This window comes from Heloderma suspectum, chromosome 5 (assembly GCF_057233095.1).
Source record: "Heloderma suspectum isolate Gila_16-S chromosome 5, 16-S_ref, whole genome shotgun sequence".
Lineage (NCBI taxonomy): Eukaryota > Metazoa > Chordata > Lepidosauria > Squamata > Helodermatidae > Heloderma > Heloderma suspectum.
This window is the reverse complement of record NC_139462.1, coordinates 14,348,684-14,374,614: the sequence shown is the minus strand read 5'-3', so window position 1 is coordinate 14,374,614 and position 25,931 is coordinate 14,348,684. Positions and strand designations below refer to the sequence as shown.

The 25,931-nt window shown below is 45.1% G+C and overlaps 1 protein-coding gene across 1 annotated transcript in view; it reads right to left on the bottom strand.

The window, feature by feature from the left end:
• ADAMTS3 (ADAM metallopeptidase with thrombospondin type 1 motif 3) overlaps window positions 1–20,742 on the bottom strand; it is a 207,869-nt gene extending 187,127 nt beyond the window's left edge. Inside the window, exons 1-3 of the mRNA XM_084860195.1 lie at window positions 20,219–20,742; window positions 13,854–13,881; window positions 2,165–2,571 (exon numbers count right to left, since the gene is read on the bottom strand). Of these exons, the coding sequence (XP_084716321.1) occupies window positions 2,165–2,571; window positions 13,854–13,881; window positions 20,219–20,287 (504 nt within the window). The 5' untranslated portion in view covers window positions 20,288–20,742. The remainder of the gene's footprint in view (window positions 1–2,164; window positions 2,572–13,853; window positions 13,882–20,218) is intronic.
• Between the last annotated feature and the right edge of the window lie 5,189 nt (window positions 20,743–25,931).

Sequence of the window (25,931 nt, the reverse complement as noted above, 5' to 3'; positions counted from 1 at the left end):
TAGTAGTTGGGACACATTTGATGGATCTGATGTAGGATGCAATTGCTCATATTAAACGATTCAGAAGTGCTTTTGACAAAGTCCCTCACCAGAGACTCCTAAGCATACTTAGCACGCATGGAGAGCCAGTGTGGTGTAGTGGCTAGAGTGCTGGACTGGGAATCGGGAGATCCGGTTTCTAATCCCCACTTCGCCATGGAAGCTCACTGGGTGACTTTGGGCCAGTCACAGACTCTCAGCCCAACCCACCTCACAGGGTTGTTGTTGTGAGGATAAAATGGAGGAAGGAGGAGGATCATGTACGCTGCCTTGAGTTCCTTGGAGGAAAAAAGGCGGGATATAAATGCAATAAATAAATAAATAAATAAATAATAAGAGGACAGGCCCTCTTATGGATCAGTAACTGGTTAAAGAACAGAAAGCAGAGAGGAGGAATCAATGGTAAATTCTCCCAATGGAGGGAAGTAAATAATGGGGTCCCACGGGGATCTGTATTAGGACCAATGCTTTTCAACCTGTTCATAAATGATCTGGAATTAGAAGTGAGCAGTGAAGTGGCCAAGTTTGCTGACACCAAATTATTTAGGGTGGTTAAAACAAAAAGGGAATGTGCAGAGCTCCAAAAGGATCTCTCCAAACTGGGAGAATGGGCATCTAAATGGTAAATGTGGTTCAATGTAAGCAAGTGTAAAGTGATGCACGTTGGGGCAAACAATCCCAACTTCAAGTATAGCCTGATGGGATCTGAGCTAGCAGTGACCAACCAAGAAAGAGATCGTGGGGTTGTGGTGGACAGCTCAATGAAGATGTCAACGCAGTGTGTGGCCACTGTAAAAAAAGGCAAACTCCATCTTAGGCATAATTAGAAAAGGAATTGAGAATAAAACTGCCAATATCATACTGCCCTTATACAGATCTATAGTGCAACCACACTTGGAAGACTGTGTACAGTTCTGGTCACCATACCTAAAAAAAGCTATTGTAGAGCTGGAAAAAGTGCAGAAAAAGGCAACTAAAATGATCAAGGGGCTGGAGCATATCCCCTGTGAGAGAAGGCTAGAACAGTTGGGATTGTCTAGCTTGGTAAAAAGGAAGATACAGGGAGGCATGATAGAGGTGTACAAAATTATGCATGGTGTGGAGAATGTGGATAGGGAGACAACTTTCTCCCTCTCTCAAAATGCTAGAAACCACTGGGGTCATCCTGCATTGAGCAGGGGGTTGGACTCGATGGCCTTGTAGCCCCTTCCAACCCTACTATTTTATGATTCTATGAAACTGAATAGTGGGAGATTCAGGACAGATAAAAGGAAGTACTTCTTCAACACTGCATAGTTAACTATGGAATTCACTACCACAGGATGTAGTGATGGCCACCAATTTGGATGGCTTTAAAAGGGGGTTGGACAAATTCCTGGAGAAAAAGACTATCAGTGGCTACTAGTCTCGATGGTTATGTGCATCGAGAACCAGAACTGGGGAACATGAGTGGGAGGGTGCTGTTGCACTCATGCCCTGCTTGTGAGTTTCCCATAGGCAGCTGGCTGGCCACTGTTTGAACAGAATGCTGGACTAGATGGACCCTTGGTCTGATCCAGCAGGGCTCTTCTTATGTTCTTATCCATTGTAACAAAGTTCTTTAAACTTATCTCGTTCATTTTACAATGGCATTTCCAGAGTTGGGTTGTTGTCATCCTAGGTTTCTAAATACCCACCCACCTACATCTCCTTGGGTGAAAAAGAATCTCTTCTAACAGACCAGACAGACCATGGTGCTAAACCCAACCAGGCAGAAGCTGCCATCTAGGCACAACCTAAGGTATGAAATCAAAACTATGCCTCCCACAGTGCATTTCAATAGACACAGAATGGTACAGTCAGAATGAATTGCCAGCTATGGGAATGTAATTCTGCTGCTGAAGGTAATTGATCACTGAGAGAGAGAAACATAAGTGGCTCTGAGCTCTCTGGAAGAAGGGCAGAGAAAAGAGGAGGTCTTAGGCTCAGCCTCCATCATCTCCGATTCATTTTTATTAGCTAAAATAATTAAATATTCCTGATAGGATTTTGAAACATAAATGATTGGCCAAGAAGTATTCCTGCCAATGAATTCTTATCAGTAACCAAGAGAGAGAGAGAATATCTGCAATAGTATATATCTTACCAGACCATCACAGTTGCTAACAGCAACAGAAGCTCCTGGGATATCCACAAGATCTCCAACATAAGCACAGCTGGTCCACAGCGATTCCTTTTTCCATATCCTTTCCGTGACGGCCTCAGTCTGACCCAAGATAACACCACCAGTTACATTTCTGGCTTCCACAGAATCTTCATACCATTCCACCACTGCCCCTGGAGCTATTAGACGACTGTTAGGCCTCAGTCGGAGGTGGAATTCCCTTCCAAAAGCAGTCACATTAAAATAGAGTTGTTTGGGGCTTGGAGATACTTCTCTTATGGATCTTCTCGAATGGCTTGCGGAAAGAATGTTGGAGATGAAACTTCCATCTGCGCTGGTGCTGACAGGGATTGCTAGGACATAGTGCTTTAGTTTGGCTTTGGATGTTTCTGTTCAAAACAAAGAGGGAGAAAAGTATATATCTATATCTACATCTATATATTCAATAGCTCAGAGTCAAATGGAGTAAATACATCCATCATTATTGCATATCATAAGAATCTAAGAAGGGCCCCGCTAGATCAGATATCCCTCCTATCTAGTCTAGCATTCTATTGGCACAGTGGCTAAACAGGTGATTCTAGGAAGCCCACCAGTAGGACAATTGTCATTTAGAGGTATAGTACTTCTGAATATGGAGGCTCCATCATTAGTAGCTATTGATAACCCTATCCTCTATGACTTTGGCTAATCTTCATTTACAGCCTTCTAACCACCATACCCCTTCCACCAAGCCTTCATCATCTTTTGCCTGCCCACACTAGCCTATGCAGACTGTGGCTCAGTGGTAGAAGGTTCCAGGTTCAATCTGCAGCATCTTCATGTAGGGTTCCCTGACTGAAACCTGGAGAGCCACTGCCAGTCAGTGTGAACAATACTGGGCTAGATGGACCCATGGTTTGACTCAATAAGAACATAAGAAGAGCCCTGATGGATCAGACCAAGGTCCATCTAGTCCAGCATTCTGTTCACACAGTGGCCAACCAGCTGTTTACCAGGAACCCACAAGCAGGGCATGAACACAACAGCACCCTCCTGCCCATGTTCCCCAGAAACTGGTGTACATAGGCCTACTGCCTCTGATACTGGAGGTAGCATATACCCATCAGGACCAGTAGCCATTGATAGCTATGAATTTGTCCAATCCCCTTTTAAAGCCATCCAAATTGGTGGCCATCATTACATCTTGTGGTAGTGAATTCCATAGTTTAACTACAGACTGTGTGAAGGAGTCCTTCCTTTTATCTGTCCTGAATCTCCCACCAATCAGCTTCATGGGATTACCCCATTGGGTTCTAATATTATGAGAGAGGGAGATAAATGTCTCCCTATCCACTTTCTCTACACCATGATAACGTTGTACACCTTTATCAGGTCCCCCTTACTTGCCTTTTTTTCTAAGTAAAAGGCAGCTTCCTGTGTTCCTATATCACTGTAGTCAGTCCATTTCTGAAGATTACTCAGAAAACACTGGAATGCAATGCGCTAATGACAGCACTGTGGGGGCAATCCATAACAAGTAAGTGGACAAAGGATGGGGATCCCAGAGAACAAGGCTACTGTGGAGGCCACCCAGGACAAAACTGAGGAACAGGACCCGTAGCAGAAGGTGCACACTGGTAGAGCAAATCCTACTTCCGGGGTTAGCCCCTTGCATCTTAGATCAAACACTGCACATGGAGCACCACAGACACAACACTTTTTTGAATGAGGCAGTTCACACGAGCAATAGTGTGTCTGATTGGGCATCACTGAATATACTTAAGAGCACAACCCTCTACATGTCTACTCATAGGTAACTCCCAGCAAGGTCAGTGGGGCTTCCCACCAGGTAAATGGGTACAGGACTGTAGCCCCAAATACTGGACTGTTGGAAGGCACCATACAGACATTTCCCTGAGAACAGGGTTGTTGAACCTGTTTCAGCCTGAGGGTCACATTCCATCTTGGAGAATGTCTCAGGGGCCACATTCCAGTGGTAGGCTGGGCCAAAGGCAAACGTTCCTCTCTGGGCACCACAATTTAAGAAGGATGCAGACAATCTGGAAGGGGTTCAGAGGAGGGCAACAAAGATGATCAGGGGACTGGAAACAAAGCCCTATGTGGAGAGAGTGAAAGAACAGGGCATATTTAGCCTTGAGAAGAGAAGGCTGAGGGGAGATAGGATAGCCCTCTTCAAGTCCTTGAAAGGTTGTCCCAGAGAGGAAGGCCAGGATCTCTTCTCCATCATCCCAGAGTGCAGAACACGGAATGATGGGCTCAAGTTACAGGAAGCCAGATTCCGGCTGAACATCAGGAAAAACTTCTTGATGGTTATCGCAATACAACAATGGAACCCATTCCCTAGGGAGGTGGTGGGCTCTCCCACTCTGGAGGCATTCAAGCCGAGGCTGGACAGCCACCTGTCAGGGATGCTCTGACTTGGACTCCTGCACTGAGCAGGGGGTTGGACAATTCTATGATTCTATAGGGGCAGTGGCAAACACACCAGAATATTTTAGCTTAAAATTCTTACTGCGAGTAACTAAGCTTTATGAGAGGAATTTCAATGTTTCTGAATGGGGGGAAATGCTAGTGCTGTGCCGAAAATTTCTCCCATATTTTTTTCCCCCAGCCATTCTCATTCAATGTCATAGAAAAGAAATTGCTTTCAAAAATAAATTCTAAGGAGAAGAAAATTTTGGAGAAATTCCCATTGGTTGGGGGTTGGGGTTCTTGTGCTGACCTTACTTAGGAGGTGGCCAAGGAGTGAGCACAAGTGTGCTGTCTTGCATTGTACAATCATCTCTCTGGCATCCTGTAGCCTCCTCAGCTTCCCACACTTCCATTAAAGCCCAGGGGAAGATATAATAAAAGCATTCCTCCCATAGGGCTTTTTCAGATCAAGGAGCACAGGCAGCCTGAGAGGCTGCAGAGCAATGGGGAGATGTGTAATAGAAAGAACACACACACACACACAGCACCCTTCACCACATCGCAGTGTTTAGGTAAGCTCAATAACACCACCAAAATAAATGATAAAATGCCCTGAGAATGATGCAGAAAAGTGGAAGCCTAAACATTTGTAGTGGCAGCAGAGAAAAGCAAAAACCCTTACGGAAAAAAGACAGAAGCTGAGCTACGACCTTTGCAATTGTCTATGAGAAACGTTTGGAGAATTTATCTTCCCCTTGTAGAAATTCGGTGAATTGCTCCCCCAATTTCTCTGCCCACGGATAGGTTGGACAATTTTGAGAGGCTGTGTGCACACAGTTCTAGAAAAAAACTGCCCCAAAGCCAGGAAACCACCAAACGAGAAGTGGTCAGAGAAAGGGGTGGGACCAAGGGAAGAGGGTGTAGCCAGCTGGGGAACCCCAGTGGGCTAGACTGGGATCCCAGTTGGGCCTAAGATTCAACATCCCTGCCTTAGAATGGTGAACAGGTTCGTCTTCATCTTTCAGCTTCAGTGGGAAATAGCTTTAAAAAAGTAAAATAAAGAAAAAAGAATTCTGTAGCCATTTCCCGATTTCAGCATGTGGGGGCAAGGAAGCAAATGCGCTTATTAAAAGAGAAGAAACTGTTGCCTGGAAGCAGGTGGGAATAAATAGAAGGAGGAGAAGGAGACACTAGCAGGGTTGTCTGCACTCGGCAGAATGCTTTCCAAGATCTGTAAATGCAGAACTGGAAGGGGAGGCTATTTTTTTTAAGTATTCAAAGACAATTAAAATTACATGTGACATGCTTAAACACTGAAGACATCCAAACGTCTCAGTTGCCTTCCTTCATCCTTTTTCCAGAGTCTACCATCAATGGAAATACAATTCCATCTGTCAGCAGTGGAAAAGGATTTTGTGTCTTCATCTCACATGCACACGCACACACACCAATTATGGAGAATGTTTTGCTTTAGCGAATTTGAAGCTCTGCAAATAGTCAATTAATAATAATAATAATAGGATGAAAATGCTTACGCACACATCTGAAAACTTAGAAGCAACCACTGATTCCAATAGAACAACCAAATAAGTGTTGCAGACTGCAGCATAAGGAATTTAAAATTGTCCTCATTTTGTTTCCCCCGTCTCAAAATTTCTGCTGCAGTTGCAAAATGGTCATGTTGCAAGGATCCGTTTAAGAAAGCACATCCTATCCTTACAGGAAGCATTCCAAAACATATAATTAGGTAAAAGGGAGGCATTTGTCTCTCTCTCTCTCTCTCTCTCTCTCTCTCTCTCACACACACACACGTGTGTATTTAGCAGGATTCCCAGAAGGGATAAAAAAATAAAAAATTAAAATTAAAATCAGGGCATCAATTCTGCTGGACCACACAAGCTGATCTCATTTACCTTATTAAAGCTAATTGCAATGTATGTATGGTCAGTTGTCTTTTGCTTTCTTTGCAAGTTTATTTTAAAGAATTATACTTCAAGAGGGAAACAAACAAACAAATTAGACATAATTTGGAAACTTGAATATTGGAAGAGTTAGACATTAAAATCCAATCCTATGCATTTTTACTCAGAAGTAAGTCCCAATGAGTTAAGTGGAGCTTGCTCCCGTGTAAGCGCAATTAGGATTGCAGCCTAAAACTATAAACAATGTGCAGTCCACTTCTTCAATGCCATATGTAATATTATCCAAGGGGACCACCAAAAAGATGGGTATTTCTCCAAGGACCACTACATTTATTATTGGACTTGCATTTCCCACATCTGCAATTCCAATGTGACGCCCGGATTCGTTAGAAAAGCATTCTCCAACCTAGTCCCCTCCAGATGTTTGGACTATAGCACTCATCATCTGACCATTGACCATGCTGACTGGGAAATATGGGAGTTGTAGTCCCAAACATCTGGAGGACACCAGCTTGGGGGGAAAGTGCTGGACTGGGAGCTGAGAGATCCGGGTTCTAGTCCCCACTCGGTCATGGAAGCTCACTGGGTGACTTTGGGCCAGTCACAGACTCTCAGCCCAACCTACCTCACAGGGTTGTTGTTGTGAGGATAAAATGGAGAGGAGGAGGATTATGTATGCCACCTTGGGTTCCTTAAGGAGGAAAAAAAGGTGGGATATAAGTACAATAAATAAATAAATCAGCTATAGAGTCTGACAAGGCAGACAAAAGGAAGTACTTCCCACAATGTATGCAACTAGCCCCAGAGTGGGTCAGCCCTTGAAGCCTCATTTCAGTGCCAAGTTACAACCTGGCTATTTACCGAAACTTTGGGGGCTTACTGATTTGTTTGCTTGGGTTATTAATGCTGTGTTGTACTGTTGATGACTGTAATGGGTTGTGATTTTATGTTAAATTGTTTTCATTATTGTATCCCACTCTGAGATCTGTTGATATAAATGTAACAAATAAATAAATAACAAATAAGGTTGGGCCAAGGCTTCAATCCTACCCACACTTTCTTGGGAGTATGCCCTATTGAAATCGGCGGGACTTACTCCTAAAGAAACACGATTAGGATTGAACTCGAGGCTTACTCAAAAAACAAACAAAACCCCAAATGCTACTAAATCATCCTTCCCCAACCCGGTGTCCCCCAGATCTCCTAGACTGCAATTCCCATCACTCCCAGCCAGACATCTGGAGGGTACAAGGTTGGGGAATACTGTATTGAACCAAAGAGGCGTGGAACAATGCTTTCTTCTTCAGCCAGAGATGACAATGACAAGGAACTCCCAAGGAGCCATTCAGAATTCTCCAGTCTATTCAGAGCTCTAGCAGGCCTCTTTCCCCACCCCAGAATGTCTGGTTCCTGCCTGCAGTCGAGCGACCGGCCTCTCCTAAAGCCAGCTGGGCCATGTCATTTTGCATAAGTTAGAAAGAAGCCAAGCGCCTGTCAGAAACCCATCAGCGTTATCAGTACTCTGTCACCTTCCCGGGTGTATGCCATGTGGAATTCTAGAACAGCAATTCGAGAGGGCTGAGCCAAGATGGCTTTGCAACACAAAGTACTATCCACGCTCCCATGATTTCTTTCCCTAGCCGCAACAGCTAAAAATATATATTTCATTGTTAGCAAGTTGTCAAATGATGATGTATGGGAATTACTCTGTGCCTTAAATTATACATGAGCATGAAAGAAAATGCAGTTCTATAATTCACTGTCTGTATTCTAGACCAGGGATGTCCAAATTCTCCATTTTTATTTGTATTTGTATTTTTGCAGGCTGCTCTATTCTCCAGACACTGGTCTGGGGTGGGGTACAGAAGTGTAGATTGCCACACAAATTACAATCCTTCTCCCCCCACACCCCCAGGTGGTCAGGTGTCAGAGTACATTTCATTGGATGAATGCAGGGTACTTGAGGGCAGAGACCTGTCCTCTTGCAGCTTATGAAATGCCTCTCATAGTGATGGCACTAAATAAATCACCTAGCTGTAAGGGCTTCACAGGAATAGGCAGATCATTCCTACGTGCCAAATCTGAGAGGGGGGGGGATGTACCATTAAACCGTAGACAGTGACCTAGTTCACATGTAATATCAACCCAAAGTATGGGTTGAGTATGGGTTGTTGTTCAATCATGCGTTGTAATGGAATAGTGGGTTGTCATTGTATTGTGGGTTGTGGTTATGTGCAAATCCTGAACTATGGTTTAATTATGGGTTATTAACCCCAAACAACCCAGAGTTCATAACCCAACAGCAAGCCATGGGCTCTTTTCCTGGGTTGTTCATGGTTAACAACCCATAGTTAAACCACAGTGCGGGGTTTGCACATAATGACAACCCGTGATTCAACGACAACCCATACTCTGAGTTGAACCATGTGAATCCGGTCACAGAGTGCTTCCAGGCAAGAGGGGGAAAATAACAATTTATACACTGCTAGCCCTGGCCTGATCAGTGGCGATTATGCATATTCAAGTCCCCATACAAAGGCTAAGACAACTTCTTGCGCTATTACGCTCACGTCTCGCTTGTAGGCTTCCCACAGGCGTCTGTTTGGCCAATGTGCCAACAAAATGCTGGACTAGGTAGGCCTTTGGTCTGACTCAGCACAGTCCCTCTTGCGTTCTTATGTTCATTCCAGCCTCTTCCCGTCCCCACTACCACTCCCATTATGTTTTATTAAGGAAGCAGCATCCCTATTGTTCGTTGGTGTATGTGTGTGTGTGTGTGTGTGTGTGTGTATATATAAATAAATATTGTATTGTGTATCTTCACAATTTTATTTTCTTTGTCTTGGACTGCAATAAATAAATCAATATTTATTGATATGCAGCCAAATACACTGAATAAATCAAATCAAAGTTCTCCCCAGCAAGTGCAGCATGAGAATGAAAGATTAGCCTTGCCAGCTTTGCCACTGCTTTTTTGCAGGAATAGTAATAAAGAAGGAAAGAAAACAGGTGGCATGGGATGTGCAGGCGGCTTGCTCTGGGGCTGGAGAGGTGCACACAGTCACTTAGGGCCAGGTTCATTGCTCTGCTAATCATGCATAGTGTAGCTATGCATGATGGTTTGCCTTACTCTTGCGTAAGCACACACAGCCCCAATTTGGATTAGAACCACAGAGTCAACTGAGCCTCCCCCCCCCTTTTTTTTTAAAAAAACACCCACTGTAAAGGGGGGGATATTTCAGGGGGACATGGGGGAAAGTTTAACCACTCTTGTAGCACTGTGATCCAAATCTGAATAGGAGCCATGTGTGCTTACAAAAGAGTGAGGTAAACTATTGTGCATAGCTATACTATGTGTGATTGGCAGAACGTTTAGTTTGGCCCTGAGTATTCTGCCCACTACCTCTCCATAACCTCAAGCCTTCCCACCACCTGGTGCCCTCCAGATGTTTTGGATTGCAAGTCTCATCATCCCAGACCTTTGGTCATGCTGACTGGGAATTATGAGAGTCGTAGTCTTAATCTTAAAGGCACCAGGGCGGGGAAGGTGGTTTTTGTGTGATAGCCATTTCACACTTGAAAGGATTGTGCTTCAGTTCTCATCAAAGTTAAAACCAGGTGCATTTGGGGTCTAACTCCTATCATCCCCAGCCAGCATGGCCAATGCTCTGGGATAATCTGATTTATAGTCCAAAATCTCTGGAGGGCACCAGGTTGGGGAAGGTTGCTTTAAGCAATTGTGATAAATCTATCCTTGAAACTGAAGATGATAATGGGAGATTCAGTGGTTTGTGATGAACGTCATCTGGTTTCTCACAATACAAGCTTTTCTACAAAAGCTTTTCTGTTAATCACTGTATCTACTTTTGGTTTTGGACTCGATGGCCTTGTAGGCCCCTTCCAACCCTACTACTATTCTATGAAATAATACCCCATTTTCCCAATCCTAAGAAAACTGGGAAAGTGCTCTGAAGAAACAGAAGCGAAGCTGGAGGATCACAACATCATCTAAAGAATCTGTGAACAACCATGGGTAAGGAATCACAAGTGCACAATAAATGCCTCATGCAGAAAAGCTCTAAGAGAATGAGCAAACCAAGGGTGTCCGTCCTGGAGAAAACAGATACGGTAGAACTGCTTGCAACTTAAAAGCATCCCCCCTTCCCATCTCCTTCCAAATGAAGCTGAGGACAAATGTTTTACCACACCAAGATGAAGACCTCAATCCTATGCATGTTTAGACAGAAAAAAAACCTACCATTCCCATGCAGCTGGGGCATGCTGGGAGTTGTAGGGCTTTTTTCTGTCTAAACATGCATAGGATTGCGCCCTAAATTGGCGAAGTAAAAAAAAGTGTTTTGGGGTTGGGATCTGAATATATGAAACTGCCTTATACAAAGGCAGACCATCAGTCTATGTAGCCCAGGATTACCTCTGATTGGCATCAGCTCTCCAAGGATTCAGGAAGGAAGGCTGTTCTGAGCCCTGCCACTCAAGATCCTGTGGACTGAGATGCTTGGGACTGAATGGGGAACCTTCAATGTGCAACGCATGTGTTGCTATAGCTATAGGCTATAGCCTCTATCAAAGGCAATGGCTGTGTCCCGGAGTTGCGCCCAAGCAACTGGCATTCAGTGGCATCTCACCACCAAACCTGGAGGCTCCTTAGTTATCATGGCTAACAGATGATGGCAGACCTGTCCTTTGTGAATTTGGCCAATCCATTTCTTCAGCCCACATGATGCCAACTGGGCATTCCTATTCTCTGGCCATCATATTTCAGAAAATCAATGCCTTCAGTCTCAGAATATGAGATGCTGAGCTATCAAACGGAGGAAGGGTTTTAGACTAACAGGTCAACGAAGATGTTGCAAAGGTTCCAAGGCAGCCTTTTGAAGTGGCGGGAAGGTAAGCTTTGCTTGGAACAGGTTTAACCCTCCATATTACGGGGTCAAAGTTTTCACTTCCAAGGACGTGCTGGCTTGGTGACCCGTCTTTTTAGAGAAATGGTAGGGTTTACAGCTGGCAAGCACTGAATAAACACGAGTTAATGATGCCACAGAGACTCTGTTAGCCTTTCCCCCCCATGATGCAGAAAACAGAACGTCTGTTTCACACATGTAGGAAAATTAAGAAGTGGTTACGAGAGCCTCATTTTAAGCCCACAGGCATTTTGTTAGCTTGTCTGCCCAAACATCCCATGGCTTTTGTGTCAGGAGGTGCCAGCTCTCAAACTGAGAGCCTCCAGTTCTGAGTGCCGCTGCCTCGTGTCATGATGAGCCACTGAGACTACCAGGGCCGGCATCAAGGGTAGGCATGGTTGGTCACCTGCCAAGGGCCCACATCCCAGCAGGGGCTCACTGAATTGACTATAAAAATTAATAGGGTGAGATTTATTTCACTGGTTGCCCTGTTTAAATCCAGCAGAGTGTCACTCAGTCCAGAAGATGGGCACCGAGTTGTGGATGCAGGACCGTCAAGGGAGGCATGGTTCGGCACCTGCCAAGGGCCCACACCCTAGCAGGGGCCCACTGACAAGAGTCCCTGGAGTTGCTCTTCCTTGTCACCACTGCAACTTGCTTGATCACCTGCCTCTCGCTCCGGCCCAGACAAGGGTGGTGGTGAGAAGGAGGAGCAGGAGATGCCACGGCCTGCTTGCTCACTGGCACTCTGCCTGTCGAGCATGCAAGGGGTGGCGAGGATGAGGAGCAACAGCAGCTGGTGACAATGGTGGTGAGAAAGGAGATGCACTGAGGGAGGGGGCCCATGGAGCTGGCAGTGAGGGATACACATTGGAGCACCTCCCTCAGCAGTGAAATGTCCCGAGGCGTTAGAGGACTCTGCCCACCCAGGCTGGCCATGGGCTCCCCTCAACAGGAAGGGCTAAAGAAGCTTCCTGTCCAAGCTGAATCTTTGCCTTGGCAGTGGTAGTGTTCCCTGGCTTTGGGCTTGCTGCCTCACTTGACTCCCTAGGCCCCACTTGATGGCTGCCCTCTTCAGCATCAGTCATGTATGGTATATCAGTGGAAGCAAAGGAACCCACTCTTCTACTAGACAGAAGCTGCCCTGCTTGGTTTCCTGGAGATGACCTCTACTGTCCACAAACACCCAAGACAGTGTGAGGAAGCCCCAAGGACTACAGGAAGCTCCCTGCTTTGGACATTATGCTAAACATGGAGACAGTGGGGCTGGGAGGAGGATCACAACTCTGGAGCAGGGCTAATCATTTAGCCCCACTGCCCCTTTCACCATGTTTACCCTATTCATGTGAGTCATACTGGAACAGGCCTAGTGGCTAGAATCTACAGAACTGAGTCACAGGAGCAGCTGAAGCTTTTTCAAAGCCACTTCATGATCTTTGAACCTGCATCAAGGTGGTTGAGAAAGATGCACAGCACCAATCCTGCCATAATGATGGGCTCTGACTTGGGACACAAAGACAGAATCTGGAAGCTGCCATGGCGTCAAGGAAATTAGCACTGGTTTCACCAAAGGGAATGGGGGGGGGAGCCCATAAACAGGATCTGATGGCAATCACCTTCCCCCACTGTTGTCATCCCCCACCCCCTGTTGTTCTTGAAGTGGCATTCAGAGGCCTGGTGCCTATGATCCTGGAGGTACCATGCAACCACCATTAGTAGTCATTAATAATGTCATGAGCTTGCCTAATGCCCTTTTAAAGCCCTTTTAAATCTGAGTATTTTGTGGTGCAGAATATGTTTCAGAAGCCAGCAGCATGCATTCCAAGGAACTGGAAGTCTGGGTTCAAAGGTTCCCTTCCTCTGATAGAAGGACTCCTCCTCTGATTGAAAGACCCCTTCCATTAGAGGAAGGAAACTTTGGATCCAACCACAAGTCTCTTATATCATGCATTATATTTCTCTGCACATGCAGATGATATTTCTCCAAGGCATGGCAAGAGAAGAGCTCCCTGAACATGTGCAGAGTGTCCTTCTCTCAATGCTGGGCCAACACAGCTTGCCCACACATATTCATTCTGGGCGGGTGGGGGGTCTTCTAGGCAGACCAGAGTATCCCACACACCTCATTACATAAATTAAGCACTGAACATGGGGCTGGAACAGAGAGGTCCTGAGATGATTTCCCAATTCAGTGCTAGCCTGGAGTTCTTGTCGGTGGTTGAAGTGCAAGATCAATTGTAGTTCACCAAGAACCAGCAGTGCTCACTCTGTCAACACTCTGATACCAGCGGATTAGTTAGCCAGCATTCATGCTATCCTGTTTCAGCACCTATTTATGTGGGAGGGATAGATAGATAGAGCGAGCGAGCGAGCGAGCGAGCGATCAAACAAAGGACAACTTAATGGTCTTACCTGTTTGAATGATTTCTTCTTTAGCAGCCTGGAAAAAGAAAGAAAAATGACACCGATGTTAATTTACATCTGTCCTGAGCAGGGTGGATGAGGATATACACTGTACGTTTCTGGAAAGGTATCAAAGTAAAAGCACCCATTTTAAAAACATCAGAACAAAATCTGCCTAGCCCAGTGTTCTGTTTCCAGCAGTTTCAATCAGAGCTTACAACCAGGGCATGAAAATGATGCCCATTGGCCATTGATCATCCCTAGCAACTGGTATTCAGATGTATATAGGGATGTGCATTGCTGGGAACTCTGTTCCATTTAAGCCTGATGGGATTCCCCAGCATTTTCATTCCAGTAAGCAACAGAGGACTGTAGCAGGTTATTTCCCCCTGATTCTGGAAATACTGTGCACATTTTGGTGGGTTCTGCCTTTTGCACAAGTGGCAATTTGCGCAAATTACAATTTGCACATTTTAAAAAAATTTGGGGATCTTTAAATTTGCACAAATGGTGTTGTAATTTTTTAAAATAATTTCTTATTGGCAATCTTGCACGAGTGCACATGATCGCAAGTCCACCTGTCTGCTTTGCAGCCCTGCAGAGGCATACTTGCCTCTTGTCGATATCCTTGTCAGTTTCATCTTTTCCACACAATACTTCATTTAGCCCAGCTGTCAATTTCCCCACCCCACTGCACCCCTACCCCCCACCCCCACCCCCCACCTCTTAGCTCTGGAACGGCTGAAGCAAAGGATGAAATTTACAAGTTCTTTGACAATTATGGAATGATCTCCTTGAGGAGGCCTGCCTGGTACCAACATTGTTATCTTTTTGGCACCAGGTTAAGACCTTTCTCTTCTCCCAGGCATTTGGCAGCATATGATAAGTTTTAATTGATCCTGGATTGTCTTATGGTTATGGTTGTTTGCTTGAGATTGCTTGTTTGAAGTTGTTTTAGATATATGTTCTCTTGTGTATACTGTCTGTTCATGTGTTTTTATGTAAGTGGCTTTTAATCTCTGTATACTGTTGTAAACTGCCCAGAGAGCTTTGGCTATTGGGCAGGATAGAAACGTAAATGATGATGATTATGATGATGAATATGGCTCTGCTGGGCTAAATGAAGCAGTGTGTGGAGGGGATGAAACTGACAAGGATATGGAAAAGAGGGGAATATGACTCTGCGGGGCTAGATAGCGGACAGCAGGACTTGCGATCATGTTCACTTGCACAAGATGGACAAAAACTTTTTAAAAAATATACGACACCATTTGTGCAAATTTCAAGATTCCCCCCCAAAAAAACCTATTTTTGTGCAAATTGTTGCCATTTTTAAAACACACGCACACACAGCTGAACCAGAAAAATCCATCGAGTTTTCACACCCCAAATGGAATTCTCATACATTTCTTAGAGGTATACTGCTCCCATACATGGAGGTCCCATTGTGCTATAATGGCTCAGTATCAGTTTATGAAGGACAAACTGATCAAGTCTGTCTAGCTTGTCCTACACTGTTCTACTTCCCCCCCCACACACACACACACACATATTCAGGAACGGTGTTGCCTGTAAGTGAACAAACAGCTTTTTCCCTGATGCACTAATAAGACTCCATAAATAATAAGTTTCACATAAACAGCTTGAGCTAATAAACCCAAATTTCTGAATGGGCCATTCTATAGTATTGCACTGCTAAGCCAAAAAAATGAGTGTCTGGTGGCTAGAGAAATACCTTTAAAAAGCTAATTAAACTTACAATTCCTGAGGGATGGAGGGCAGGGATGGGGGGGGGGGATAAGCAAACATGTATCCTGTCAGCTCTCCAGAGAATGAAACAAGTGGAAACTGAAACAAATGGAAGCTTCTCTCTCTCTTTCTTTTTTCCTGCCCTGGAACTGAGCTCATGGAGAAAGATGGCACAGTTAGATTAATTTCTGAACAAACAGATTTTACAGGTTTGGGTAGCACTTCAAAAACCTGCAAAAAAGGAAGGCAGGGGGAAAAAAGTGGGCATGCACCCACCCTTGTCTTTATTTTCCTGTGAACTACCTATTGCCTCTCAGATCTATTTGTATGTGAAGCAACCACCACAGGCAACAGAAAAAGAAGGAAATAATTAATGTGGGCCTACAGAAGAAAACAACAACCAGCACAAGTACTACCTGGGAACGTAACTTGAATGACAGTGCAAGACTTGTGGAAGAAGGGACAAAGAGAAGCCCCTTTTACTGCCCTAGAACTACCTTCATGCAGAAAGTTGGCACATGTAGACTCAGGATCTTCTGCTCAAATTTGTTCACTGAAGGCTGAACACAGACAATAGTTCCTTCTGAGAGTTTAAAATGTGTGTTTTTTACAGCCACCATTGCATGTGATGTCCACACACATTTATTTCCTTTGTCCTGTTATTGTTCCTGGACAAACAGGCTTTGCAAGTTTTCAAAATGCTTCAAAAAGACTTGCATTACCTGTTTGACCAGAAACAAACAGGGGAACACAAAACAAGACTTATACTAACATTTGTTCAGAATTTCTTGCTAGTAAAATGTCATACTAGTAGGACTGAGTCAGATATTCTTGGACTAGAAATGTGTAACTGGAAGTTCTTTCCTGGTGTGATAAAGCATTGCAATCCTATGCATGTTTACTCGGAACTAAGTCCCAATGTATTTAATGGGCCTTGTGTTCAAGACTGAAGTTTTCAAAGTGTGTGCATGGCAGATGAAATTTAAAACATGTGCAGCTCTTTAACAAAAAGCCTATGGTTCTTTTTAAAAGATTATATATCTATATATAAATCCACGACAACTTAAAACTGGGTCAGCGACATTTATGGTGCAATCCTATACATATCTACTCAAAGGTAAGTCCCACTGAGTTCAATGGCACTTACTCCCAGGTAAGTATATATAGGATTGAAGCCTTAATTAGACTAATTAATTCACAAACACTTTTAATTGACTAAAAAAAGTTAGTGTCCTGATTAATTAGGGAGCAGAATCCAGAAAAACATCTATTTCTGCTTCATTGACTACGCTAAAGCCTTTGATTGTGTGGATCACAACAAACGGTGGCAAATTCTGAAAGAGATGGGAGTACCAGACCACCTTACCTGTCTCCTGAGAAAGCTGTACAAGGGTCAAGAAGCAACAGTAAGAACCATACATGGAACAACTGATTGGTTCAAAATTGGGAAAGGAGTATGACAAGGCTGTATATTGTCACCCTGCTTATTTAATTTATATGCAGAGTACATCATGAGAAACGCCGGGTTGGATGAATCACAGGTCGGAATTAAGATTGCCAGGAGAATTATCAACAACCTCAGATACGCAGACGATACCACCCTAATGGCAGAAAGCGAAGAGGATCTCAAGAGCCTCTTGTTGAGGGTGAAAGGGGACAGTGCAAAAGCTGGTTTGAAACTCAACATTAAAAGAACTAAGATCATGGCATCTGGCCCCATCACTTCCTGGCATAGAGAAGGGGAAGAAATGGAAGCAGTGACAGATTTTACTTTCTTGGGCTTCAAGATCACAGATGGTGACTGTAGCCATGAAATTAAAAGATGCTTGCTCCTTGGGAAGAAAGCTATGGCAAACCTGGACATCACCTTGCTGACAAAGGTTCGTATAATCAAAGCAATGGTTTTCCCAGTAGTAATGTATGGCTGTGAGAGCTGGACTATAAGGAAGGCTGAGCGCCAAAGAATTGATGCTTTCGAACTGTGGTGCTGGAGAAGACTCTTACGAGTCCCCTGGACTGCACGAAGGTCAAATCAGTCCATACTAAAGGAAATCAACCCTGAGTGCTCATTGGAAGGACAGATACTGAAGCTGAAGCTCAAATATTTTGGCCACCTAATGTGAAGAGAAAAGTCACTGGAAAAGACCCTGATGCTGCCTGGGAAAGATTGAAGGCAAAAGGAGAAGGGGACGGCAGAGGATGAGATGGCTAGATAGCATCACTGATGCAATTAATAGGAACTTGAGCACACTCCGGGAGAGAGCAGAGGACAGGAAGGCCTGGCGTGCTATGGTCCATGGGGTCACGAAGAGTTGGACATGACTTAACGACTGAACAAGTGTATAGATAGATAGATAGATAGATAGATAGATATAAAATTTATAAAGCCTGCTATCTTCTCTCTCCCCCCACTGACCACATACACCCCCACACACACACCTAACCCTTTCTGGTCACATAGGAGGGAATGCTTCATTTAAGACGATACATATCCATGCATCATCTAAAAAGAATAGATGCTTTTTGCTTTGGGACTATGCCCCTCCATATGTGCATTTACAGTGCAATCCTATACATGCATATTTAGAAGTAAGTCCCATTGATTTCAATGGGCATGGCTCCCATGTATGTGAGCACAGAACTGCAGCCTTAATCAATCAATCAATCAATTTTATGAATTGACTATAAAAATTAATAGGGTGAGATTTATTTCACTGGTTACCCTATTTAAATCCAGCACTCAGTCCAGAAGATGGGCACTGAATTGTGGATGCAGGACCGTCAAGGGTAGGCATGGTTGGGCACCTGCCAAGGGCCCACACCCTAGCAGGGGCCCACTGACAAGAGTCCCCTGGAGTTGTTCTTCCTTGTCACCATTGCAACTTGCGTGTTCACCTGCCTCTCGCTCCGGCCCAGACAAAGGTGGTGGTGAGAAGGAGGGGCAGGAGATGCCACGGCCTGCTTGCTCACTGGCACTCCGCCTGCCAAGCAAGCAAGTGGGAGCAATGATGAGAACAGGATGGGGAGGAAGAGCAGATGGTGATGATTGTGGTCAGAAAGTAGACTTGGTGAGGGAGGGAACCCATTCAGAGTGCCTTGCCCGAGCATCCTCAGAAACCTGGAGCCAGCACTGTATGCATGGGATGAAGAAAAAGGCAGAGTCCGAAGGAAGAGGAGAACCAAGATACCAACCATTCAGCCTTTCAACAAGGAAATGCAAAGTCTGCATTCCAATGTATCTGGGTCTGTTTATAATGGAGGGCTCTTACTCCCCCTCACTGTACAGTCCACGAGTCTCTGCACTGACATAAAAGAGCCTGGGAGAAAACTGCAAGGTCCTGAAAAGGGTAAGAGGAAGAGCCCTTTTATTTGAATGAGGGATGGGGGTTTTCACTTTTGTTTGTTAAGCATTCAGTGAAAGATGGGGAAAGGAAACAAAGAGTCAGGTTGCAAAGTTTCATTCATGCTTCCCAACCCCAAGGAAAAAGAACATTGGGAAGTGTTCCAAAATATTCCAAAAGAAGACATCCTGGTCCCCCCTGTAGCATCCCAGCTTGGAGCAAGGATGCTTCTCAACATCTGATGGCCAAGGTCATTCACAGGTTACATGAATGATAGAAAAAGATCCATTATTAGTTAGAGAGGACCCCCCACTGAGGATTTCTGTGGAGTATTTCATGGGGTAAGTCCCTTGCAAGCCCATGTTTTGGTGGTGCGATAGCCTCAAATTTTGCAACACGGGTGCACTGCCAAGCAGTGACTTGTTTATTAAAAGACAGATTTGCAGCTCTTCAGCCTTAGCTAAGATGCCACTTGGATAATCCCAGGGGCTACATCATTCTCAACAGAGGTCATGATCCAATGGGGAGTTCTTGTGCATGTGCCCCAATGAAGCTAATGGGAACCATGGAGGGATCTGTGCAGGAGAAGTTCCCACTTGGATTGGACCCTGAAACTTTCACACAGAGATGAACCTCTTGTAATGTGGCCAAAATTAAGCTCTTGTTTTGCTTTGGGGTAGGGCTCCCAATCCATCATCCGTTCCCAACCCCAACCCCAGTAATATTCATTCATGACCATCGGCTCTGGTCCCTGTGTGAGAAAATAGCAATTAAATTGCACAACAGCCAGTCTGTAACCTTTGGCTGTAGCAGATCTACTTAGAATCATGCAATTTAATACTCTCTCTCAGGCCAATCCATTACACACACACACACACACACACACACGGAAAAGAAAAGAGAAGGCCATGTTAGCAAAAGGGAAAGTTGGAAACAAAGTTCTTCTATTACTTTACAAATTAAAACCTTAAGGCAGTTCTGGGCTGCTTTGCCAAGCAGTAATTCCATGCAGGAGCCAGGCAGATCATCCCACAATCAGACCCACTAAGGCTGTGTGTGTGTGTGGGGGGGGGGGTTAAATTCAAAAAGCCACCAGGAAGAACGAAGTTTGGAAGTGAAGGGTAGGTTTGGGAGGAAAGCTGTCTTCCCACCAACACCTCCCATAATGCAAATAGATAAATAATAAAGTTGGAAGGGGACATAAATTTGGGGAAGGCTGTGTGTGTGTGTGTGTGTGTGTGTGTGAAGGGGGGGGGTCCTTTCGCTTTCTTGGACTACACTTACTTGTTCATCAGCAGAAGTCTTCAACTGCACCAGAGCGGCTGCGATTAAGCACAGTGACAGGACAACCATCCCGATAATAAGTTCCTTGAAAGAAAGAAGCGGTGGGTAGGCGGGGAGATTCTAATATATATCGATTTTTTTAAAAAAAAATGCCAAAAAAAATATACTTCAGGAAGAAAAATGGGGAGAGCTGCGGTGGGCGCGCGGGAGGGGGGAGAATTTCCTGATTTTAACGGGCGCTTTGCACACCCAGCCGCCGGCGCGCTCCTTTCCCTGTTCGCACCCTCGGCTCCTTTGCCCGGCAGCTCCTCGGGCTGGCAAAGGAGAGAGGAGGCAGAGCCGAGGCGAGGGGCGGAGAAAGCCGGATCGGGCGGGGGCGGGGGCGGAGAAGGGGTGCGGGCGACTCCTCCTGACCTGGAGGCGCGAACCGGCCCCTTCGGAACACCCCACCCGGGCGCAGGGGTCGTGGGCGTGAAGGGAAGGGCCAGAGCGCGCCGCCGCCAGCTCCTGCTCGCCGCCGCGTCTCTCATTATAACCTGCCCGGCTCCCTAATAAAGCAGCCGCCGGAGTCCGCCCCCCTTCCTCCACGCTCCACCTCCCGAGCCGTCTTCCAGTCTCCTGCCAAGCGGGAAGAGACATCTCGCCGTCCCGGGCTCCCGAGCAAGGCGCGCGGAGCATCTCTCCGCTGCGCGCCCGGCGGCGCACAGTTTACCGTCGCCAGGCGGCGCACGGAGAGCGCACCGCCCGCCCGCCTGCAAGCGCGCATGCATCCAGGCACGGGGGACTGGCAGGGGAGACAGCTAAACCCAGCTGCGATCCCGTGCCTGCTTCCCGAGTAGTCAACTCTGTTCTGCTCAGTGGAAATTCATTCCGAGTAGGCATAAGAACAACAGAAGAGCCCTGCTGGATCAGACCTTGCTCCATCTAGTCCAGTATTCTGTTCACACAGGCCAAGAAGCTGTTGACCAGGAACTAGGGATGTACGAAAGTCACTTACCTTTTCACGGATTGTGCTCATGGGGGGGGAGGCACTCCGTCCCTCCCCCCGGAATCCTCGACGGGGGGGGGGGAGTAGGCGATCTGGTCCTCCCCCCCCCCAGAATCCTCGATGGCCAGCTCCGCTCCGCGGAGCAGCCTGCCAGGCCAGGGCCGTCTGCAGCCGGATTTCCAGCCGTGGACTGGTTGGTGCGGACACGAATTGCGTCCAGCCAGGGAGCCGTGATAGGCTACGTAAGTCTTTACATAGCCTATCACGTCTGGGTAGGGATGTACGAAAGTAACTTACCTGTTCGTGGATTATGTTTATGGCGGGGGGAGGTGTTCCGTTCCCTCCCCCCGGAATCCTCGCCGGGGGGGGGAGGCACAGAGTGCCTCGCCCCCGGAATCCTCCTACGGCCGGCTGTGGTCCGCGGCAGCTCCGCGGAGCAGCCGGCCAGGCCCAGCCAGGCCAGAGCCGTCCGCAGCTGGATTTCTGGCTGCGGAGGGCTCTGGCCCTGGGTAAACAAAAAACAAAAAACCCACGTACGCAAATGGCAGTGGCTATGGCCGCCGCCATTTGCGTTCCTTCTTTTTGGCCGTCTTAATCTACGTAAATATTTACATAGACTATGACGGCGAAAATAAAGGGGAACGCAAATAGCGTAGCGGGTGCTATTTGCGTCCCCTTTTGATTTGCCGTTTTAGCCTACGTAAAGATTTACGTAGGCTAAAAAGATGAATAAAAAAGGGACGCAAATAGTGCCCGCAATGCTATTTGCATTCCCCTTTATTTTCGCCGTCATAGTCTATGTAAATATTTACGTAGATTAAGACGGCCAAAAAGAAGGAACGCAAATGGCTGTGGCCGTAGCCGCCACCATTTGCGTACGTGGGTCTTTTTGTTTTTTGTTTACCCAGAGCCCTCCGCAGCCGGAAATCCGGCTGCGGACTGCTCTGGCCTGGCTGGGCCTGGCCAGCTGCTCCGCAGAGCTGCCGCGGACCACAGCTAGCCGTTCGAGGATTCCAGGGGGGAGGCAAGGAGTGATATGCCATATATATGGCAGGCATACATAATATGGCAGGCAGGCTTTCCAAAATCCACCCATTTCTTTCTAAAATGGATTGGAATTACCTATTAGCTACCGAGCCACATATAAGGTTATGTTATTGTCATACAAAGCCGAAACAACTTGGAACCAGGATACCTAGCAGGCCATACCCAGGCAACCTTTAAGGTCATCACAGAGGGTCTTGCTGGTCATTCCAAAATGAACAGAATGTCGCCATGCAATACCCAACGGCACACCTTCTCAGAAGCGGCACCTACCCTTTGGAGAACCCTCCCTCATGCAGTTTGGGAGGCAGAAAATGTGGCATCTTTTAAAGGTCTTGTGGAAACACACTTGTTCAGCCAGGCTTTCCTTGGACTGGAATTAAATGAATTATGCCACTGCATCTTACTACTGCTTGCATTGCTTTTATTGCAAGTGGAATTGTTTTGAATGTTGTGCTTTCAATATTGTATTTTAAATGTGATTTTAATATTTATATGTGAACTGTTTAGGGATTTTATTATATTTAGCTGTGTTATATTTATTGAGATATAAATATCACAAATAAATAAATAAAGTACTTGAGATTTAAAGAAAATGGATGTGGGAGAAAGTAAAACTGACCAATTCATTTACCACAGCTTGAAACACTCTTGTGTTTTCCCACTGCTTCCTCCATCTTTTTTTTTTCTTTCCACAAGACATCAGTTAAAGAGGAAAGATAGAATAGCTGCCTAATGTGTTTTGTATTGGTGGTGCTAGGAACCATCTGTCTGGAAGCACCCTTGTTCTCTGTTCCCCCAGAAGGCCAAGGCAGGCTAGAACCAATAGTGGAAACTGCAGAGAAGCAGATTTCAGGTAAACATTAAAAGAAACATCCTAATGGTGAGAATGCTTTGACAGTGGAACAGACTTCCTCGGGAGATGGTGAACTCTCTTTCGCAGGAGGTATTTCAGCAGGGGCTGGACAGCCATCTGACAGGTAAGATTTAGTTGTATTCTGCACTGTAGATCCTTCATTGAGCAGGGAGATGCACTAGATGACTTCCAAACTTCCTTCCCATTCTATGATTCTATGAAGGAGAGCCAAGTGTGGTACAGTGGCTAGAATGTTGGACTGGGACTCGGAAAACCTGGGTTCTAGTCCCTGCTCAGCCATGAAGCTCACTGACTTTGGGCCAGTCACTGACTCTCAGCCTAACCTACCTCACAGGGTTGTTGTGAAGATAAAATGGAGAGGAGGACCAAGTATGCCACCTTGGGCTCCTTGGAGGAAAGGCGGATTTAAATAGAACAAATAAATATTAAAAGAAATAAGCAGTTTGCAGGTGGGTGGGGGGAATTTATATGGGAAAGACTATACACAGGGAACGGGTTAAGTAACACACACACACACACAGTGCTTCTCTGCTCCAAATCTCCACTTCCCCGAGGTGATTTTCTTTTGAAAAAAGAAAAAAAAATCATGTGCATTTGTAGTTAATGATTACAGGCAATCTCCTTTTAGTGTGCATATTCTTAATGAAACAACATCTTAAAAAAAAAATCCTTTCCCAGTACATTAGAAATGGTTGAGAATATTACATTACATCAGCCAAACTTAATTGTTTTAAAAGATGCTAGCACTTCCAATAGAGCATGAAATTGAGAAATTTGGTAGCCTTATTATTTCTGAATGCCAGAGCATAGAATGCACAGCAGAGAGTTAACAGCAAGACATGTGAAACTGAACTTTAAATCCAAAGTGGTATGTGTATGTAGTAGGGAGACATGTGCTTTTTAATTTTAATTTTTCCCCCTTTTAAATGAAGTCTGCAAATGAAGTCACTAAAGCTATGCAAAAGTCAATGCAAAGTAAATGAACCAAAGTGCAGCTACCATATAAAAAAGAGATACTACTTATAAAAATAACCTGACTTTAAGAAGGCATTGTATGGTAACGTGAACAGTGAAACCTAAATCATTACTAAAATCAATGGCTAGATCATTTGAGCAGTAGCTAGAAGTTTCCATGGAACTTATTACATGCTCCCCACTTTTGACTTGTGAAAATTTCTAGTTTCTCTCTCACACACACATTTGCACAGAACGCTTGTATCAGCCCCCACTCTGAAATTGCCCATTTCAGGGAACCATCCCCCAGTCTTTAAGAAACACTTTTTGTTAAAACAGCAAAGATTATTGTGGTATCAAAGGGGGGGGGGAAACCCTAAAACATTATTATGGCGTATGTTTGTGTAGACAACAGCCCAGTTCATCAAATGCATGAAGTATTATCCTGTAACTTCCAGGTATATATTCACATTGTTGGGGTGGGAGGCAGGGAGTGGGATTGTAAACATGGAGGTTAGAAGGAATTAAAATGTAGAAAATACAGAAAGTGATAGTTACTGTATTAGCAAGTGGCTCTGACTTTGCAAACTGGGAGGCCAACCCATGAACTGCCCGGAGAGCTTTTGCTATTGAGTGGCATAGAAATGAAATGAAATGAATAAATAAATACACCCAAAGGGAACATACATAATATGATGTTATAGCTGGAGGAATCCCATTTCAAACCGATTGATCTATCATGGCTTCCTCAAAAGAACCTTGGGAATTATCTTATAGGCCTCTTCTAACCTTACTATTCTATGATTCCATGAATTGCCATTTGGTGGGGGTGCTGAGAATTCTCTGTTTAGAGTCCCTCAGCATCCCTTCACAGAACTGTAGTTCCCTGGGTTCCCAACGGGAGGTGGGAGAGAATGAACATGAAACCCATTTAAGTCTATGGTGTAAATATGACTGTCATCTAAATTAGTGGTATGAACCAACCACAGGATTCCGTTCTGGGCCCAATTTGGTGCTTTGTAAAATAGCCCAATTCAGCTCCAAGCATTTTGAGGGCTGCCTGCTTTAACTCAGATGCCAATCTGATTTTCAGTTTGGAAATCCAAATTGTCATGCCCTCCCATTGACTACCATCGGACTATCATTGGAAATCAACAAACAGCTATACTTTTTAAAGTCAGCATTAGATGAAATTAGTAGCCATAGTATATCCTTAATGAGAGGATTACAACTGCTAAATTTCAGACAAATAGGTGCAGGGATTTTGTGTTATGCAACTTTAAATGTTTCATTTGTTGTTGTTGTTTAAAAAGGAACTGCCAATAACTCTTTTATTTCATGGTACAATTGGATGAAATTTTCAGGGAAGGTTGACAAGTTTCAGATCAATAAGTGAATGACACTTTGTGTAAAAGCAGCCTTTACAGTTTCAGACTTGGAGTTGGTGTATTTCAGAGGAGTCCCACTTTGATTGATTTGGACATCTCCTGAATCTGTCCAAATTAGACCGATTCAGTTCTGGACTCAGACGAATCTGATGCTCACCTCTAACTTGAAGCCTGTCTGTCCATCACAATCCTACCAGCTTTCCCTAAAATTATTTTTCTAAGCACAAGCACAAGTTCAATAACCCTCCTTATATATATAGGCAGCCAATCAAACAGAGAACGAAGGAGGAGAACCAGCCAAAACCTTCCCTCAATTTGTTGTTCAGTCGTTCAGTCGTGTCCAACTCCTCGTGACCCCATGGACCACAGCACGCCAGGCCTTCCTGTCCTGCGCTCTCTCTCGGAGTGTGCTCAAGTTCATATTCATTGCATCGGTGATGCTATCTAGCCATCTCATCCTCT